Source organism: Pezoporus wallicus, unplaced genomic scaffold (genome assembly GCF_028554395.1).
Source record: "Pezoporus wallicus isolate ANWC-B61680 ecotype Strahan unplaced genomic scaffold, APGP_CSIRO_Pwel_v1 contig_3568, whole genome shotgun sequence".
Taxonomy (NCBI): Eukaryota; Metazoa; Chordata; class Aves; order Psittaciformes; family Psittacidae; genus Pezoporus; species Pezoporus wallicus.
The window spans coordinates 2853148-2872937 of NW_026637826.1; the positions used below are offsets into that span (position 1 = coordinate 2853148).

Sequence of the window (19790 nt, forward strand, 5' to 3'; positions counted from 1 at the left end):
AGTCCCAGTTTACTCAGATTCTCCTGGCAGCCTTTTGAATGCTGCCACAGATCCAGGAAGCCCCTGCTGCTTCAGAAAAGTAGCTTTTCATGTGTATATTGCTGGTTTATCCCCCCCAAAATCCATCTGGAACAGCAAAACACTCCCCAGGGTTAGTGAATCACTGAGTCAGTGACGTGAGACCAGCGGACCCCAGGTCATGAAAGCAAAGCTTGGTGTTGAAGCAGGGGATTGAACTTGCCTTGTTACCCACTCATTTTAGCAAGTCACCCATCCCCAGTGTGGTGGGAGGGTGTGGAGGAGTGCCAAAGTTACAGTATTTAACAGGCTTTTAATGTTTTCCACTCTAGCAAGCTCAGGGTTGCATCACAGCATTGTTCTCCAAAGAAGATGGATAAAGCAAAGAAGGATTTGATGAGTTCTCTGGGTGGGAGCCCCAGGCCTCCGGATACCAAGCGGGAGGCTTCATGCCTAGACTGCAGAGCAGGAACAAGTTTGTTGGTTTCTGATAGCTGCAAACGGGGGCCAAGGAAATACTTAGCATTTAGACAAAAGAGGTATTCTGCTGAAATTCTCACTCCAGCAGCCTCCAACATCTCAAGGGTAAGTGCAAAGAGCAATTCTTTTCCTACCATTGTCCTTCTAAAGTGGAAAGACCTATAGCACACCTGGTATAGAGGAATACAGTTTTCACCCGAGGTCCTGGCCCTTCGTTTTGGTCAGAGGCCTTTGTGCAAGACCTTGACTCTTGCAAAGTGAAGCCATAAGTCCATTCATGACGGTAGTTGTGCTGCCTTCTTCAGTGGCCCATGCTATTGCTGTCGTGATGTTACCCAGGTTTAGGATGCCAGCATGGCAGGGCAGGCATGTGGTTATGACTGCAGATGATATTTGGAAGTAAAACCCTAATGACTGCCTGCCCCAGTCCACATCTTAAGCTGATATCTCTGCTGACAAAACCCCTGCCTCTTGGTGTGTTGGGCTGAAGTTTCAGCTGTTTGTGTCTCTTTGAGACTTTTCTGACCATTACTCACAGTCTCAATTATCCCTAAAGCTCTGGTAAAGTCAATTTTATAGTCTCACTGTCTCTCTGGACCTCTTTAACGCACCCTCTGACTGTGCTTTGTTACCTTTGACACTTCCCTTACAGGCTGCATTTCAGGATGTTTGTGCTGGCCCCCAAATACACCATGCTTTGCTAAAAGAGGCGGACCTCGAGCAGCACACCCCTGAAGGTAAATATCCTGAGAGGAAATGTGATGTGGCAGGAAATGGAGCCATAACTCTTAAGGCTGGCCATAATGAGTATGCTGGGAGCTAGGCTGATGACTAAATTAGTGCTTTGCTTTCCTTCTCCTCTCGGTGACCAGGAATGGTACTTAGCTGCGTGAATGTCTCTGAAAAGTGAATTTAGAGGCGGAGCAAAGTGATCTGACTGGGTGGTAAAACCATGCTTGCATTTTTCCTGCATATATGCACTTCCCCCAGGCTTCAGGGTGGACCATGTTGCTGCCTACGGGCATTACAGTCTTACGGGCTGTATGCCAGGAGAGCACTCCGGTTCTATGTGTTGTCATTGCATATGGAGCCATCAGTGCCCTTTCCTGTTAAATTGGGACCTGCATGTGATAGTTATATTCGGAGTTTAGGTGCCCATAGCCAAAATCATGGTACTCTCTCATTTATTCATTCTCCTTCCAATTGCACCCTGCAACAGCTGAGTCTCTAGATGCAAGGGGTTTCTGTGTATACAGAGCTGCTGGTCCCACCTGCTTACGAGAGCTTGTATCATGGATGCTCAAAAATAGGAAAACAAAAGTTTGCCAGCATTCTCCTGGCCCCTTGAACACTCTTGGGTATATGGATCATAAGCTGGCAGCAGGTGGGGAGAAAGCATACATGTGAGAGGATTTTAGTCTTTGAGAAAGATGGTAACTATATTTACCACCTTCCTGTGCATGGAAGTGACATTTGTTTTCATGAGTGAGGACAAATGACTGCATCCTCAAGTGAATCTTGACAAGCTTAGACTCATCCCTAACAAGTGGAGACAGATCTCTATTTATGATCTGCTGCTCCTTCAAGGGGGAAGAAGCTATCAAGCTGAAATGTAAATGCAAATGAAACACTAAGTATTGACATAAATAGTTGATAGTGCACAAAGAGCCATAATGGATGGAGGTGACAAAATCGAAACAGCTGTGCTCCCTGACAACAAATATTAATCAGGGTCATTCTGTGAAGACCCTAAGCAAGAGATATGTATGAAGCTAAGGACCTGCATTTTAGGAATTCCTTGACCTTGTTGTAAATGGTACATATTGGGATGGACAATGCAAGTGTTTGGATCATATTTGTTGCAAGCTAGGCACCCTTTCTAAGAGGGATGAGTAGAGAGGAGCCAGTTCAGAGGCCATTTCCATTACTCCTTAAGCAGACAAAGTACAGCTACAAGGGTTGAGTCAGGGACCATTTAGAAGGGTAAAGGGAATGACCTCTTAGAGGACCCTTTCTGTACCTGATCATCCTGAAATGCATCTGGCTTCAGTATAATTGGCTGCTCTGCACAACTGCTTTGAAATCAAGGGGTTGCACCATGCAAGCAGAAGCACATGGAGCAGAGTGAAGGATCTGGTCCAAAGCTTGACCTCCAGAAAACCTGCTTACGAGCCAGAGTCTTAAGTTTATCCTCAGTAGAGTGTGAAAGTTCATCAAATGGAAAGCTCCCCGCTAAAATCTATTTTTAGGTCAATGCTTAGCTCTGTCTAGGGAATAGTGCTTTTTAAAGCTTGCATGCAATTACTTAATTTAGGTTAAGCTTCAAATTCCCAGTTTGCTGCTGTTCTATTATTTGCAGCTTGTTTAGCAATATGAACAGTTTGGTTTATTTATGGGGTAAATGACATGGTTTGGTTTCAGCCAACTCTTGGAAATGTATACTTTCTGCTTAGTCCAATTTCCATTGAAAACATTTGGCCGAATCGTGAGATTGGTGGCTGTTCAACTCAGTTTTTTCTCACACCACTGCAGATGTGAGTGGGAGGTTTGCTTGAGCAGAAACTGAGGGGAGGTTAGTCCCAAGTAAGGTGTGAATAGGGACTTCAGCACCTAAAAATGACCTGAGCAGCTTGTTCTCTCCTGCAGCATTCCTTTACCACCATTTTAAATGAGTTCCTCCCAGCTAGAACTGACTCTTGGTCTCAGGCCCCCCCAGAGCACAGGGGGAATCCCACCCCTTTCTGAGAGGGAGGGAAGCCATGCACTGTAGACAGTAACTTGCCATGCACTGTAGACATGTTTTTCCTTTGTGTTAACTGGTGCAGTGCTGTGTTTTGACTTCTTATAGAGAGTCTAAGTGATGTTTACCTTGACCAGTTAACACAAAGGAAAAACATGACTGCTACTGCTGAACCCAGGACATAGAGAGTCTGTAGCAAAGCTGGGACCAGAACAGAGCTCCTTAGAGCCAGGTCAGTGCCCTACCTCCTAAGAAGGTGCATCACAGTAATTCTCAGTGGAGGCTTTTTCTATGCCATCACTTTGATACTGGAAAACGGTAAGGACATGTTGTAGTGGGGAAAAAAGGTCTTCCTTTCTGTTTCCCCTTTGATATCTACTTGACTTCTGTCATAAACTTGGTGAAATGACTTCTGCAGACAAGCCAGGAGACAGCACAGTTCTCTTGTGTGTGTGAATGTAAAGCAGGGTTGGTGGTTTCACATGTGTGTTTCTCTGTCTCTTAGTCACAACCTTCAGGATGCCTGAGGATCTTGGAAGTGTGCTGGATAAGCAAGTGATGGGACCAACCACTGAGAACCTCACCAACTCAGATTTCCCAGTACAATCATATAACCCCAAAGTGCAGGTTCCTTACCAAGTGCTTCCAGGGCAGTGCCCTCGGAGCATTTACATAGAGAGGTAGGTAACCAGAAAGTAGCCGGAGACATCTTTATGGAATGAACAGAGCAGATTAGGGTGTTAATTTCTGCTTTCAAGACTTGACATGTCAAAAATCTTTAGGAAAATACTGTCCTGCAAGGCAGTGGTCTCCGAAGTGGGGGATGTGCATTGCAGGGGGTGCACAAGACAATTCATTGGGATGCAGGAAGAAAATATATTTTTAAAGAGTGTTTATTTTATCCTTTTCTCATAGTTTTTAATTTCTGTTTTGCTGTATGCTCTAGATTATAAATACTGGCATAGTGTATATATGTGTATAGAATTTATAAATTGGACTAGATGTTCATTATAGGTATTTATTCTATAAGTGAAGGTAGAAATAGCCATGTATGCAGCTCCATGTGTTCAAAAACTTCCTTACTGGTAGGGATACATGATCTGAAAGTGGAGTTGTAGCTTGTGAGCCCTTCTGGGTGCATTAAGTGGTTATTTCCCATTCCGATTCAAAACAGGAGGAGACGGCTATATCTCAGCTTCGATATTGCACAGCTTTTATCCAGCAAGGGGATAGACTCCAATCAGCTCATGCCAAGGCACCATGATCCTGACAATATGCCAACAATTGAGGATAAGAAAGATCCTCTCTTTCCCATCTACCTCCCGTTAAAGGTAAGAGAGCACATTTGGCACTTGTGATGTATCTCATTGCTGATACCAGAGGATGGTTCAGACAGTTGCAGGACGCTTGGCCTTTATTGATACAACAGGCAATACAACAAGGAAATGCTTTAGAGCAGGCTTGTGCCCTGAAGAATCTCCACAAGATGCTGAGCGTCTTCTGCAGGGGGCCCGCAACTTCCATCAGAACTGATAATTCTTGAGGGTGCTCCTCACTGTCATTTGTGTGTCCGAAGAAAAGGTGGTGTTTCATGCTTCCTTCTGAATGGAGGAGTCAGCAGTATTATTGCATGAGATCTCTGCAGGTGGTGAGGGTCTTTCCTGGGATCTGTGCTTCCTAGGAAAGGGCTAGAGGTACAGGTACTGTTGCCTGGGAGAAGACTGAGATGAGCACAGCTTTTGCACTGGGACTCTTTCCCATTTTTATAGCCATTTAGGACCTGGGTGTTAATTTTCCTCTCAGAACATTTTGTATGGGGTATTTTCTTCTCTCTGAAGTAAGACTTAATTTCACTCGTGTCCTGGCTTTTTAGATATTTGATGATGAGGAGTATGACTGTCGAACTCCAGAGGAGTGGATCTCACTAGGACTGGAACCAGGATCTCATGATAGAAAGCCAGTGCCTGGACAAGCACTTTTACCTACAGATGATGTTCTTGGACACGGTAAAGCTTGAATGACTTGGTGCTCAAGTGAGACAATGTTAACGGTTTCAGGCCTGTTCAGGAAAGGGAGCACTTAGATTCTGATGCATTTAGCTCTGAATAGCAGAAAGCAATACTTCATCTTGACCAGGCTCAGGCAGTCAGAGCAAGGGATCAGAGGTCTCATCAACTCTCAGTCCTTCCCAGGACTGACTGCTTCCATATTTTTAGTACTAGCTTCTGCCTTTTGCCCTCCTGCTTCTGTGCCTGGAAATCAGTACAGTCAAAATTTCACTTTATTGGTGTGTAGATATCATCATAAAGTTGGTTAACTTACATGCAGTGTGTTCTGCCTGGATTCACTGCAAGGGCAGGATCAGAAGTCAAGTTCAGACAGCAGTGAAAATCCAAGTAGTAAATCTGAGGCAAATTAAGTGATGTGGACATTGTTTTCCTGTCACTCAGAGCTTTCCCAATGAGAAGGCATCACTAGGTACAGCTGTACTAATGTCCAGTTATGGCTGCAGCTGATATCATCACAAATGCACTAGCTTTAAAGCATAGGAACTGGCATGCATATTAACTACAGCTCTGGAGCAACCTCCAGAGGCAGGGCTGTCTGCAAAATCTAAGCGTAAAACAGAAGCTGTGTGGAATCTCAGCCAGCCAGCATGTGATGGCTGAGTGCAGCTTGCAGCTGTAGTCAGACCCCTGGGCCCGGAGGAAGGTGAGACCGCTGATGTCTGTATAGTGCCAGTGTTGTTGCAAATTCCTGTAGTCCAGTGGTTAATAGCATCCCTTCTCAACCTCAATGTAACACTATCCTGACCTGTATCTATATTGATCTCGATATATATCTGTCAGGTTAGCGCCTCCCAACTTTTAAGAGGATCTGAATATTCAAGAATTAGATGCCCTGGGAATAACCTGGAGAAGTAATAGATTGGAGGAGAACATACAGGGTTTTACACCCACTCCCAATGAGAGCTTGTGGAGACACAGGGGTAGACCACCCATGGGGAAGGGGAATGGGATCACCACAGAGCCCATGTGGGTCATAAGGGGTCCTGGATCAAGGGTTGAAGGAATTGGGAAGCAGAGAGGTCCCCAAGTATGGCTGAAAGAAGATGTTAGGGGCACACAGGACCCAAATATGAGGCTATAGCTGGAAAGAGTGAGTGGGAGTGCCTGAAGCAGGAGGTGGGAAGGTGGTCCACAAGGAGCCCACAGAGATAAGAGGAGGAAAACAAAGGGCTCTGGTGTGTGCAAACAGTTGGAAATGGTAAGCTGTAGGATCTGAGTTTGTTCTTTACTTGATCGCAGCAGAAATCACGAGAGATTGACCGAGATTCAAACTAGTAAATGTAGCATCAACACTCTGATCAGGGAAGTCCTTTTGCTGTAGCCCCCTAGGAGAATGGACTAAGCCTGTTTTAATCCTTGATTCGCTCAGAGGACCCTAAAAACCCAAAATTGATCTACCAGTGGATTGATGTTGGTGTTCTGGATTACGACAAGAAGACAGAGCTCTACTTGGTCCGTAAAACCAAGAATGGAGTGGTGTGGAATGAGGAAGGGAGACCCATCCTCAATGGAGAAGTAACTTCAGAAGGTGTGTTTTGAGTAGGGCCCTTTGGGACCTGGCATATACTCTGAAGTGCACAATCTTAGGTGGGGATGGGAGGGACATCAAGACCTCATTTTATTTCCTTTCCCTGTTACCACTCTTGATACATGTCTGCTCAACCTGTCCAGAAAAAACTTCCAGGGGAGGGAACTCCACACCTTAATTTGACAACCTATTTGAGGTCTTCCCTTTGGAGGTATCTTTCTTTTTTCTCTGTCTCCCATCTTTTCTGCCTGCAAGAACAGTTAAATGATGGTCTTTCTAGGCCAATACCATCTTGAAGGGGAACATGGACAGATTAAGATGAAGTACCCCCTTGAAATGTTTGGAGGTACTGCTAATTCTGTGCTCCTTGCCTCTTGCTGTCTTCAACTTTGGCCCCTCAGTTTTATCTCCAGTAAGCCAGCCCAATTACATTGCCCATCAAAAAGCTGCTGTCTGAAATCCAAGCCATTCTGAGTTTTGTTTTCCCTGTAGACTCCTGTAAGGTTTGCGTTCATTTCCCAGGAAGAGCCCCACTGTTGCCATGTCAGTACTGGGTGCCACGTGTTTGCCTGTTGTTTCTGGCTGAAGATCCTCGGGTGTTTGCACAGAGAGTAGTTTCTGCTGACAACTTGCGTAAGAAGACGCAGGCGCTGCTTCTCTATAACTTGTATGTGGACTGCATGCCCACGGATGGTCTAAATAGCATCAGTGAGGAGAGTCTGCAGAGAATGAAGTTTTTGGCTATGAACACTCCCGAACTGAGGAAAGCAGAGAAGAGGTAAGGTATCAAGTACATGTCTGGAATCTCAGCCTTCAGTCCATTAACGCTGTAGGACTTTATAGGGCTACAAACAAGTGGCAGTGGAGGCAAATCTTGAGGGTCCAGCTCATAGACCGTGGATCTCATCTGCCTTCCAGCCTGTGCACATGCACACCCCCCTCTTGCCCAGAGTGTCATCAGAAGTAGGTATGACAAGAGCTCCCGGAGCACATGTACAGGGGGGTGATCTGCCAGTATTCCCAGGTGAAGTAGATGTATTTTTCATATGCAGATCCACGAGCCGTGCTTAGACCTGCAATTAAGTGGCATTCAACAGCAGGAAGGTTGGACAGAAATGGCATAGTTGACCTTGCTGTCTCCCTGTGCTTCCAGAGAACAGATCAGTCATTGCTGGATTGATCTGCAGACCACCAGCTGTCCCCAGAGAGTTGGCTGTGGTGACTCTTCTGTCTATTAATAGCTGCTAAAACAAATCAAAAGATGATCTGCACAGGGTGAAGCAGATAGAATAGGATATTTCCACCTGGATATAATCGAGCGTCTCTTTAAGATGCAGCTCGTATCAGGAAGATGTTTTAAGAGTCTCTGCACTGATGAATCATGAGCCGTTGGTGGTGTCACTGGGAATCAGCCATGACTGATTGCCCTGCTCAGAGACAGGAAGGTGTGAAGGGCTGAATGGTCTGCCAGCCTAAGCTAGAGACTAGGAGAGTAATCAGTCTCTGAGCAGAAATATAGGCTTAGAGAAGTGTACTGTGCTTGAGGCGGAGTATGATGATTTCCTTTATTTGCTTTTCCTACAAATAAAGCAGGTTTTCAGCACTTACACACGTGTTCTGGCTGACGAAACCGATGTCAAGGGGTGTTCAGCAAGAGGCAGTTGGGAGGACAGTTTGGGTAGCCCAGCTTTTCCAGAACTACCAGCTAGCTTCCCCAGTTCTTGCTGATTTCCCCTTGCCATTGTAATGCTTCTCCCCAGTGGAGATTTTGCTTTGAGTAGAAAAGGCACTTGAGAAGGCTGCAGTCATAGTTCTCAGGTTCCCACTCGCCTCTGCCATTACATGTCTAGTTGATAGCTTTGCTGGCTGCTTCATCGTCTGCATAGCTCTCCTAATGCATTCAGTAGTAGGTGAGCTTCAGGGTTAGCAGATCCAGGAGGGAGGGAGTGAAGGATGGGGTTTGCAGTAAAGCTCCAGACGTACTTCTGCTCAGACACCTTGAGTTATCATTGTTTCCATGTCTTGTAATAGGATATTAGACCATATGTGTTGCCTGGAGAAAGAAGTGAGATTAGACTATGAACGTACCCTGAACAAGATTAGTTTTGACAGAACTGTCGCTTCCAAACCTGAGGTGTTTTCTTATGTCACCTTGCCAGACAAAGAGGAGGAAAAAGTACCAGAGAAAGGTATGGAACACAGTGAAGCAGCTGGAATTCAGCATGGCTATGGGGACCTCTTGTCTTTGATAGGATTCACATTTTGTTCTAGAAACTTTTAGGTTCATGTTAATGGCTAGGGCTCATAAGGGGCCGTGTCAGGTGATTAGATGAGACTTGAGTATGTCTGCTCTTTTTTAGGGTATATTTACATGTTTGTGTTACCTCAGTATAACACATTATCATCTGTCAGCAAATCTGCAGTAACTCTGCAGGTGTGCCCTTAATGGCACCAAATGCAGGCAGTGTAATTAGCTTAACTGCCTTCTGCTCTGCACTGTGCTTGGGCTGGCTCAGCTGTGCCATACCTCAGATGTGGAAGAGAGCTCAGGCTTTTCCAGAGTCTCAAACTGGAGGATAATGGCCACAGTAAAATGTGAGGGGTTGGGGTGGTATTTTGTGCACTTCACGACCCCCAAGGTTGGATAGCCTTGAGGCGGTCCCCAGGAAGCCTCTCACAGCTGAGATGGCTCGGCTCTGCCTTGAAGCCTCGGTGGAATGATTCTTCAAGTCCTGTGATCTTTTTCATGGCCAAAGCCGTAGGAAGGTCAGGACCCAAGGCAGTCCCTCAGCCCCCATGGGAGCCTGCAGAAAGTGTCTGCTGCAGAGCAGAGACTCGCTTTCCCTCAGCTATCTGCTGAAGCTGCTACCTGATAAGGCCTATGCATCAAAGGAGAGCCCTTTTCCCAAGCACTGTCCCAAAGGGAGCTGTACTCTTCCACCTAAACAGAAGCTGGGATGGCTGTTGCAGGCAGTAATGTTCTTTCTCGGTGCCAGGGCTCATCTGTATCCCAGACTATCCTTTTAAGAAACAAAAGGAAGACTTCAACTTTGTCTCACTCCTGAAGAGGCCAGAAGTCATCCTTCTCCTTCCAGAGGTGCAAGATGAGTGTGACAAGGTAGCCATCATGTCTCTGTTTAACACAGCCTTGGCCAAGTGTGTTTGCTTGGAGGAATTTGAACAGATCCAGACCCAGACCTTCACTGAGGTGAGCAGAGGAAGCGTGGGGGGTGAGCACATGGAGCAGCCAGCAGGGCCATCAGTGTGTATTAGGCAGATGTAGCAGCTGCAGAGCAATTCCCTGGATGGAAATGGATGAGCTTTCAAATGAGATACAGTGGGTGGAGCAGCGAGAACTTTGCATATGTGTGTCAAATTCATTGGGATGTGGGCAGTAATGAGCTTTCCTCCTCCTGTTTCCATGCAGCTCACAGTCCTGGTGAGCACTCAAAAGTTTCCTTTTTGGTTTTGTTTTAATTTCTCTCTGTCCAGCTGCAAGTCACAAGAGCTTTGATCTCCCCTGAAGCACTCACGGGGGTAATGCATTTCTACACCCTGTGTTCTTTACGTATTTAGTTACTCCGCTTGCAATGACAGCAAGCAGACTAGAACAAAAATCTGCAACTTTGTGCTAACTCTCAGCAGATCTTTCTGCTCTCTGGATGAGGACAGTCCATTGCACCCTGGAGGTGGCCACACAGAGGAGCTTGCACAGGGTTGCACACTAAATCAGTGGCAGAGGGCATGAGCTGGTCCTTCCCAGTCCCATGCTGCTATAGCTGGGCAGTGCTGTCATCCGCTTGGTGACTGAGGTTGTTCTATTAGCCACAAACAGCAGCTGCCTGTGGAGCAGAAGTGGTATTTTTATAAATTAAAACACTGCAGACTGCTGCTGCCCTTGGCTTCTCCCCCTCTTTCTCCTCACTTGTCAAGAGGAGACCATATTCTGTCCTTTCCTTGCTCATCATACTGTCTGCCCACCTTTTGTAAAGGGACCCTGACACAGGCAGCTCCGGGGATACTGCTCTGTAGAAAAGAGAACAAAAAGGAAACACTGTGCATAAAAAGAAAGAATAGAGCACTCCTGCTTTTTAATATCAGGTGCTTTTTTTGTAGGTCTTTTGTCAGTGGAGGAGTTGCATGCTCAGGTTCAGATGCCACATTTGTGTGCATGGATTTGAAAGCTACTGTTTAGCTGCCCCAGCTCTGAAAGAACGGTTGCCTTTCAGAGCAGAGAAAGGTCCAGCAGCCCCAGCTAGCAGCTAACCTTGCGATACTGCTTTCCCATCATCCCTGGGGGATTACACAGCTTGCTTTTTTCTTTGCCCTAGGTTCAGATGTTTCTCAAGGATACTTGGATTGATACTCTAACGACTGCAATAACGAGCAACTTGAAAGAAGCAGGCACAGACTGGTACAGACTGGAACAGACCAACTGGGATGTCTACCTGCTGTCCAAACTGCGTAAGCTGATGAACCGCATCAGATTCATGCTTCAGGACTCTCTGAGGTCTCTGGTCCAGAACTCACTGATCAGCTTCACCCAACTTGTGCTGGATGCTTGCCATGCTGTCCTGAATTGCTCACAGGACATGAAATGGGGAGATGACCTCATCAATAGTCCCTACAGGTAAGGAAGGGAGAGAAAAAAGGGGTGGAAAGAACAGAGCCGTTGTCTTTCTGACTAGTGTTTGTACAAGCAAGCTTTCTACTGTGAGGGGACCTTAGGCTGGGCCCTTTCATCCAGTTCTCAACCTGACACATTTGGTTGAGTGTGGAAGATGGCACTGAGCTGGCTGCTCTGTTAGTACAGATCGCAAGTTGCTGTTAGTGATACAGGCAGCCCCTCGGAACCAAGGTCTGCTACTTTGACATAGTGTGTTGAAGATCAGCCACTTCCAGCTTTTGCAGAGGAGCAAATAATTACTAGTAGCTTTTTTTTTTTCCTGGAGGCCAGGAAAAATACCAGGAGGCATTGCTGCTGCTTTCAGGAGTAGCATCTAGCCTGTTTCAGGAGTAGGATCTAGCCTGACATCTCTAAAGAATACCAGATTTGGGTTGTCACAGTGCCTAGAATTCTGTTCCACCGAGTATCTATTTAAGATTTCTGTTCTTTAGGGTATGAAAAAAGGAAAGTTTAGAAATTGAAAACAGGAAGAATAGGTAAAAAGCTGCCACTCACATGAGAGCTCTTACCTTGAAATCTGTGGAAGTCTTGACACTGACTTCAGCTGATCCTGAGCCACACTGGTAATGTACCAGATTGGGAGATACTGTGTCTAACTTCTAGAAGGTGCATTTTAGGAGTAGATTTGAAATGCTGGATGCTTGGTTTGAAGAGCATCTGCATTTTTTTTTTCTATAAAGCAGCTCCAATTCTCAGGATAAGGCTATGACTTTTGGGGGTCTTAGTATGTCATGATTGACACTTCCTTTGCCTTTCAGAGACAAAAGTTCTAAATGTCTTTGCTGGTAAATTCAGAATGCAGTGCTTCATGCCTTAATCTGCATGGGACAGTCTACCTCTTCTCTGCTTTCCTGTCCAGTAGGCATTTTAGTATCAGCACCAGAGCAATATAATTGTGTGCCATTGTCTCACAAAACATCCCTCTTCTTCCTTGTCTCTTCCCACTGCAGGCCTCTGAGGTACCCACTTTTTCTAACAGACCTTGTGCTAGACACCAGTGGCATTCACTTCAGCCCCCCTGCGGAGAGCTTTGAGAAGTCCCTCATTTCTCTGTTTGATGAGGGAATCCTGGCAACACGCACTGTCCCACAGCTGGAGAAGGTGAACAGCATCCCCGGTGATACAGTTGTGCAAGCTTCAGTGCATTGCAGTTTGGCATAGACACCCCTGAGCTTGTACTGAAGGAGGGAGTTGTAGAAGTAGATAGTTGGAAATCCAGTTAAGTTAATTTGGGCTCAGCACTGTGCTAATGCTGTTCTCTTCTGACAGGATTTCTGCAAGCTCCCCAGCCCTGTAGCTATTTTAAGTGGTTGCAATCTCTGTTTTGGTGCTGCAGGTTCTGTGGAGGCATGTCCTAAGTAGCCTGGTTACCCTAATGAATGGCAGCTGGTAAAAGCAGATTCATAAAGGAAATAGCACTTTTTCCAATGCTGTCAGTCTGGTGCAGATCTCTTCTGCATGTGCATCCTGCCTGTTACTGTGGAAGACCCATCTCCCTAGAGCCTCCTTTTTTAGTGGGGGCAACTTAAAGCTAATAAAACAATTCCTGACACAGTGCAGAAAGACTGCATGAGCTCCCAAAGGTGCCATGGGTGATTGTCTCACCCCTTGCAGGCATGGTTATCTCTCCTGGTCATGAAAGATCTCTCTCTTTCCTCTTCCAGTATGTGCTGGAGAACGTAGCTATCACAGGCACACCTTTGCTTGACTCAGTGGGCTTGCACGAACCAGAAGTGGAAAAACTACGTGAGACTATGCGCTCTGCCATTCAGATGGCAATGATCCCTCTCCATGCCTATGCCAAGAGATACGAGAAGTTCTTGGAGCTAAATAACAATGACATCCAGTACTTGCTAAGGTAAGCGGCTTCTGACAAAGGTACCTCTAATCCAAATGGAAGCCTTTTCAGAAGCTGTTGTGTGAATGGGCATGAGAATGTGGGACTTGTTCTGAGACCATGAATGTGTGTGACGTGCCTCAGATACGAGATGAGGCATCTATGAGAGGCAGACTTCAGCCATGGGCAGTGGCCCATGCTTTTAGGGGACATTGGTGATGGCAGTGAGAATTTCTTCCTGCTTCTGACAGCAGTCACGTTCCTGTCATGTTTGCAAGTGTAATTGGAGATATTAATGGCCCTAAAAATGACTCATCCTGTTTGAAAATACAGTTGGCATACTTGACTCTGACCTCCTTCAAATAGCGTCTGTTCAGGCTGACAACATTCTGTGGAAAGTAATGTTTTCTTTTGTTTCAGCCTCATTGTTTTCACTGCCAAAACTCTCTGCACCTATGCTGCCCCTGTTACTTGAATGGTCTTCTTTTTAGGCCTCTTGTTTTCTACAAACAGGGGAAATTAAGCCCTTTTTTGTTATTTGGGCTTATTTTAGGAGTCCTATCTGATAAATTCCTGTCTCTTCCCAGAGCACACAGAAGTGCCTGCCTTCCACCAGGATGCCTCCTGATCTTGCCCTGTTTATACCCATGCTTTCATTTTGTCTCTCCCCTTCCTCTTGTCTTACTACCTTTTTCATCTCTTCTGTTGTTTTTCTGCAGCTAAAATATTTTGTGCTCTTACTCCACTCCAAACCTATTGTGCTTTAAAACCTGTTGTAGATTTGAGTCTGTCCCTTCCCTTGCACCCTAATAGTGTTTCTCTGCTACATACCAGTTCCATGTCATCTTGTATACACATCTTCTGGAACTGGGGACTTGCCTGTGCTGCTGCATGGGTGTAGCTGCAGTTCAGGTAGGCATAGGTAGCTTGGATTCCTCTGGTCGGCATTGGTAAATGTAGCAGTGGAGACACTGAAGCAAAGCCTTCAGTGCAGGCTGGTCACCTAAATGGGTGGACTTTACATGGAATGTTTTTACTACTGTAGCTTTTCATGCTCTGTTAAAGGTAGAGCTCATGTACTTGACAGATACACTTCCTATGTAGGTGTATCTTTGGTTGCAGAGTCTGTAAGGCATTGGAACCTTCTCAGTCTGTGTTTACAGAAAGTTGTATACCTTCAAATAGATGCATGTTTTAATAACAGTGAACATATCATTACTTTACTGTTTTGATCCTTTGGGCAGACATGTCTGGACATCCTCTGAACATCCTGGATGCTTAAGTAATCTTATGGCTCTACCTTACCTTTTTTGTTGGTGGTTTGATTTACAGAGACTACGAAGAGCAATGTCCATCTGCTCGGGAGGTGAGGAGTATAGTGAACATGTACTTGTCAGAAAAGGAGAACCTGAACAGCACTCTACCCGTTTCTATTGTCATTGGTCCCTTCCATGTCAGCACAGAAGCTGTTAAGCAAAATCTGACTGCAAAATACAAAGCGCTTGCCACTTCCATGTTGGATATACTGGCTAAAAACCTCCATTTGCAGGTGGAGAGTGTAAGTTACCTGGTTCAACAGGTTATATGTCAGTGTCTTGTCTTGTCCTGCTTTTGGAGCTGCTGTGTTTGTGAAATGGCCAAAAGACGGCAACTGAGGCCACATTAATGAAGACATTTTAAAGACTGCATCAAAGTGAATATTTAAGAAAAAAAAAACAAGCAGGGGAAGATACAGAGACTCAACCAAATAAAATATTAAATATACTTACTAAATTGTGGGCCTGAAAGCTGGATCTCTTGAGACAAAATTCTTCAACACCTTGACATCTTATAAAAATGTGTTGGTGGATTGAAAAGATCTGCCTAGTAGACAACTGCAAGGTCCTTCTGCTTGTTCTGAGGGTAACTGGAATGTAGACAATTGCATCTGCTAGAGGGTTGCCTGAATCTGTTATTGTCATAGTTTCAACTACATACCTGCTGTTCCTCTTCCTCTTTTTTTGTCCTCATTTTGTTTGAGGCCAAATGAGATGGATGGAGAAAGACAAAGAGCAGAAAGAAAAGAAAAAGACAGAACAGGGCTGTGTACTCATCACTTTAGACCAAGTTTGTAATGGGAACCAGGCAGATCATGGCAGGTTTTCCCGTCTGCCCATTTGCAGTTAATGACTTTTTGATGGTCTTTTCTCTGCTGTGACCTCCTGCAGATCTGCAACACGTATGAAGCCACCAGCTGCAGAATGCATGAGAAACCAAACAATATTGAGGAGCTGACTGAGCTGCAGGAGTGGATGAAGAACATCCCCAAGCAGCTGGCTGTGCAGGAGGTAGGGCTTGCTCTCCTGGGCAAGGAGCACCAAGGGAAGTGAGGAGGGAATTTGTTAACGCAATGGGTGGTGTCTCAGAAGCAGAACTCTGATTTTTTTACTTGGATGTCTTTGCATGCAATGCCATAAGATTTCTGGCTTTGTATTTTCATAATTCGTAGGATTTGTATATTTAAATAACACATCATGAATTTAAATATCTATTCAAAACAAAAGAGCAGTTAAAAATCTTGCCTAGAAGACTTATGTATGCTTTTTGCTACCTTCATGATCCATTCCACATTGTGTATTGAATAGCTGCCTTCAAAAAATTAATCTTGTTTTCAAGAAAATATGTCTGCTACCAAATGCTCATTTTGCTGGTAATGTACTTCTTCTAATAGGACAGTCTAGTGCTGAGCTATTTCAAATTTATTTGAAGTGTAGGTCTTCTCCCAGCTGAACAAATGGGAACCAAAGGCTTCAAGCTGTAAACTCACTTGCCCATACCAAAGGAAGGACCTGGTAGATAACCCAAAACACTCAATTTCTGTCCAGCACTTTATCCACTGGGTCATATTTCTTTTCATCCATATAGAACAGAGGGTGATGATGGTGTGACCATTCGCAGAGCAAGGGGTTATAAATCCCTTCCCACTGTTCACACAGCAGAGAAGTAGCCCGCATCACATTAAGCTTGTGCGACTAAAGCTCTTCAAAGGCATCTCATGAAAATGGGGTACACACAAGAGGGTTGGAATCAGTATAGTCTACAGGTGTCTGTTTTTTGTCTCTTTCTCTCACCCTGTGCAGAAGCTGATTTGTGAAGTCGTGAAAGATTACGAGATCATGGAGGAATTCTTTTACAACCTTACCAACGAAGATTTCAGTGACAGGTGAGAACAAGGCATTTCTCCCATTGTCAAAGTGGGACACTTTGCAGCAGTTACCATTCTTAGTGCTTTAGGGGCTATGGGTCTAGCAAGAGCTCCAGCAGAACTTTTAAATGTCTCTCAGGCTATGTGAGCACTGAATTCTTGAAATTAAGTTTATAGAGAAGTGTGGGTTCATGCTGCCTTCCAGCCTGGGGCAAGGCAAACTGGTAGCTATTAACCTGTTAAATGTATTAAAGATATTTTCTCTTGGGCTTTGGTTTGGTTGGTTTTTTTTTGAGACATCTGTAAGGTCTCAAAATGCAGAGTTTAGTCCGTGTCTGAAAGTGAATGAATACTTCCAAGGTAGGAACACTCCCAGAGTTTTCTTCCCTTTCCTTCTAGGGAACATGAACCCTGTATTATTACTGCATTTCTTTCCCATGCAGTCTCCTCTTAGTTTTATCTTTGGCTATGTTACATGTGCCCCAATAGCAGAGGCAGCTCACAAACACAGCAACACAGCTGAAGTCAGCTCAGCCCTGGATGTGACTCTGATATGGCATGGCATGGCATGGTCCCATGTGTCTGCAACTTGAGTGAGTTTCTGCAGAGCGCGCCTGAAACTGGAAACATGGGATACACAGTGCAAAATAACCAGGAGAGCAGCTCAGCTCTAGGGCACCTTAGCATGGATGTGACTGTATGGCCACTGACCAGGCCTGGCACATGTAGAATTAGTAGGAGATTGCTGCATTCCCAGGCACTGCAAGGGGTGTGAGCTCGAGTGTAACGCTGCAAAGCTTGCATCTGGCATTGCACGCAAGCTAACAAGTCCAAATGGCAATGCAGAGCCCTTGGTAGACATATAGCTCCGAAGTAATGGGTGAGCTATGGCTGAGCAAGAGCCAAGGAGCCTGCCTTGGAATGAGCAGCCACTCTGTGCAGCCTTTCCTGTATCTGTACAGCACTCCCCAGGGCACTCTGCAGGAGCCTAGCCAGGACTTTGCTGTATCTGGGTTACCCTGGCCCCTCACTGCCCTGCTCAACAGGAGACTGGCTTTTTCAGTAGCCCTGAAAAGCCGTAAGCCAAGACTGTGACCTCATTTTTTTCAGTTCCTTGTGAATACATTCAAAACCAGACATTCCCTCTGGATGCCAACTGTTATTTTGCAGTCTCCTAGCTTTTCAGCAACATAGTGGATTTGTTCCTTTTAGAAAGGCCCCTCCACTTCTCCGCAGCCCTCTCCAATTGAATAGCCTAGTCACAAGGACTGCATATCAACAAGACAAGCTGGAAAAAATGTTTTGTTGAAACCACATGTGTTGCTGTTGTTGTAAGGCTGCCTTGTTTGGTGGGATTTGGCTTTCTCATTCTGTTATTTGCAGCGTTTCAAACATATGCTCTAAAAGCTTCTCTCCCTCTCTCTCTTGCTGGTTTTGCTGTTTGTTTTGTTACACCATGTGAATGCAGGTGGGCTGCAAGTTACTGGCCATTGAAAATAAGCAAGCAAGCTGAGTGCCTTGGGCAGCAGCAGCAGAAGGATGCAAAGAGGTTTCATAAAAAACATGTCCTGGATCAGAGCAGCTTTCACAAGAAACTGGAGGAGATGAAGGTAAATAAGCCCCTGACAAGAAACTGTCCAGAGAAGGGCGCCCTGAAGCTCTTGTGGTCGGCCAGGTGGGAAACTTTCAGATGATATTTAAGTCAGATTAGGTTTTAGGTCAATATACTGTTGGACCAAAAGTTATTACACGCACACACACACCCCCTCACACACACCCATTGTAATTTATCGGAAGTTGGGCTTTTGATTGAGTTTCATTTTTGTGGAAAAAGCAATACTGTTTGCAGAAATACTGAGTTTTCACTGGGAAAGTGTTCATGAAGATACAATACTCCAATTCCCCGTGCTTGGGCAACACATACACCTCCTTTTTCTCAGTGTAATCCATTCCCGGCAGAGCATCTCCCATGATGTGCTGCCATCAAGGGGGAGAATACAGCATTTGGTCAGGGAACTCATGTGAAAGACCCTGAAACAGAGGCAGAGTTTTGAGCTGGTTTCTGCTGAAATGATTCAAGTTTTATTTTTTTTCACCAGAAATTCTTAAATGCAGAGAAAAAACGTTGTCTTGGGAAGGCTTTAGTCAGTGACATAGATTATCTTGGAAATAGCCTCCCAGCATGATAATACCACAACACTGGCTTGAAAAAAAGAAACAAACAAAAATCCCCTGAACAAACAAACAAAACCAAGGAACTAAAACAAAACAGGGAAGTCATTAGAGAAGCTCTGAGTATGTGTTGTTAAACAGTTCTTGGATACAAACCCAGGGACCTAGTGGAGCTATTGCTTTCACTTCACTGATTCTGTAACTAATGACAGCATAAATGCTGTGGCAAGAAATCTGGGCACAGACTTAGTGCTCCTGTTCCTCAGGGATTAACTATTGTCACAAAGACGAAAGCATCTGGTCATCACATCTGCACTTTCAACCACCTGAGCAGTGATTATAGCTTCTCCTCACTGCTTACGTGGTGGTCTAAACAGAAGTGGAATTGGGTTGGGGAGCTGAAATTCTGAGCATAAAAATCTTGCCTTTGAATGTAACAAAGAGCATCTATGATTCCATGAAGCACACCAGGAAGCTGAGATCTCCAGAGGCAGTACTCAGCTTCAGACCCACATCTCATGCCTGCCTTTTCTCTTCCAGCTGACTGTAGGTGGATTTTCCATCCAGGCAGATGCTAGCCAAGCTAATGAGTTGGCTAACAAAGCAAGGGAGGTCAGGAAGCAGCTGCAGGAGCTTCAGAATTTGGCAGCTGTCTACAACAACAGGGAAAGAATCTTTGGGATCAAAGTTACTAATGTAAGTGTCAGGTCCTGTACCTACAGGACTCTAATCTTTGTTGGGTTTTCTAGGTGGTAGAGCAAATAATGAGGCAGTTCCTCAGGAAGGAATCCTTCATGCTTTGCTGATTTATCTGATTAGGTGCTCTGTAGAGTGTAGGGTGACCACAGTGCTCCGTCACTCCACTGTGGCACAGAAGATCTGATGCCAGACAAATGTGGAAAGCTGCATATGTGCCTGATACTGCCACCGTGAGAGACTTTGTGTGGCCATGCTTAGATCTGAGTGATGTTAATGAGGAGAAATTGCATTGGGGTTGTCTTGAAACAGCAGTTGAGATGCATCGATTTCTGTGAGGCTATTACTGCTGTTACATAGAGGTGCAGGCAGCTGGTTG

General features: G+C 45.2%; 1 protein-coding gene across 1 annotated transcript in view; it reads left to right on the forward strand.

The window, feature by feature from the left end:
- Window positions 1–324: 324 nt before the first annotated feature.
- Window positions 325–19790, forward strand: part of DNAH1 (dynein axonemal heavy chain 1) — a gene marked incomplete at its 5' end in the record, with an annotated part of 53048 nt that continues 33582 nt past the window's right edge. Inside the window, 17 exon segments of the mRNA XM_057407843.1 lie at window positions 325–603; window positions 1163–1235; window positions 3744–3918; window positions 4413–4569; window positions 5112–5244; window positions 6677–6835; window positions 7358–7613; window positions 8867–9024; window positions 9832–10043; window positions 11167–11465; window positions 12473–12623; window positions 13187–13380; window positions 14692–14917; window positions 15567–15686; window positions 16479–16561; window positions 18012–18153; window positions 19256–19411. Coding sequence (XP_057263826.1) covers window positions 325–603; window positions 1163–1235; window positions 3744–3918; window positions 4413–4569; window positions 5112–5244; window positions 6677–6835; window positions 7358–7613; window positions 8867–9024; window positions 9832–10043; window positions 11167–11465; window positions 12473–12623; window positions 13187–13380; window positions 14692–14917; window positions 15567–15686; window positions 16479–16561; window positions 18012–18153; window positions 19256–19411 — 2973 coding nt within the window.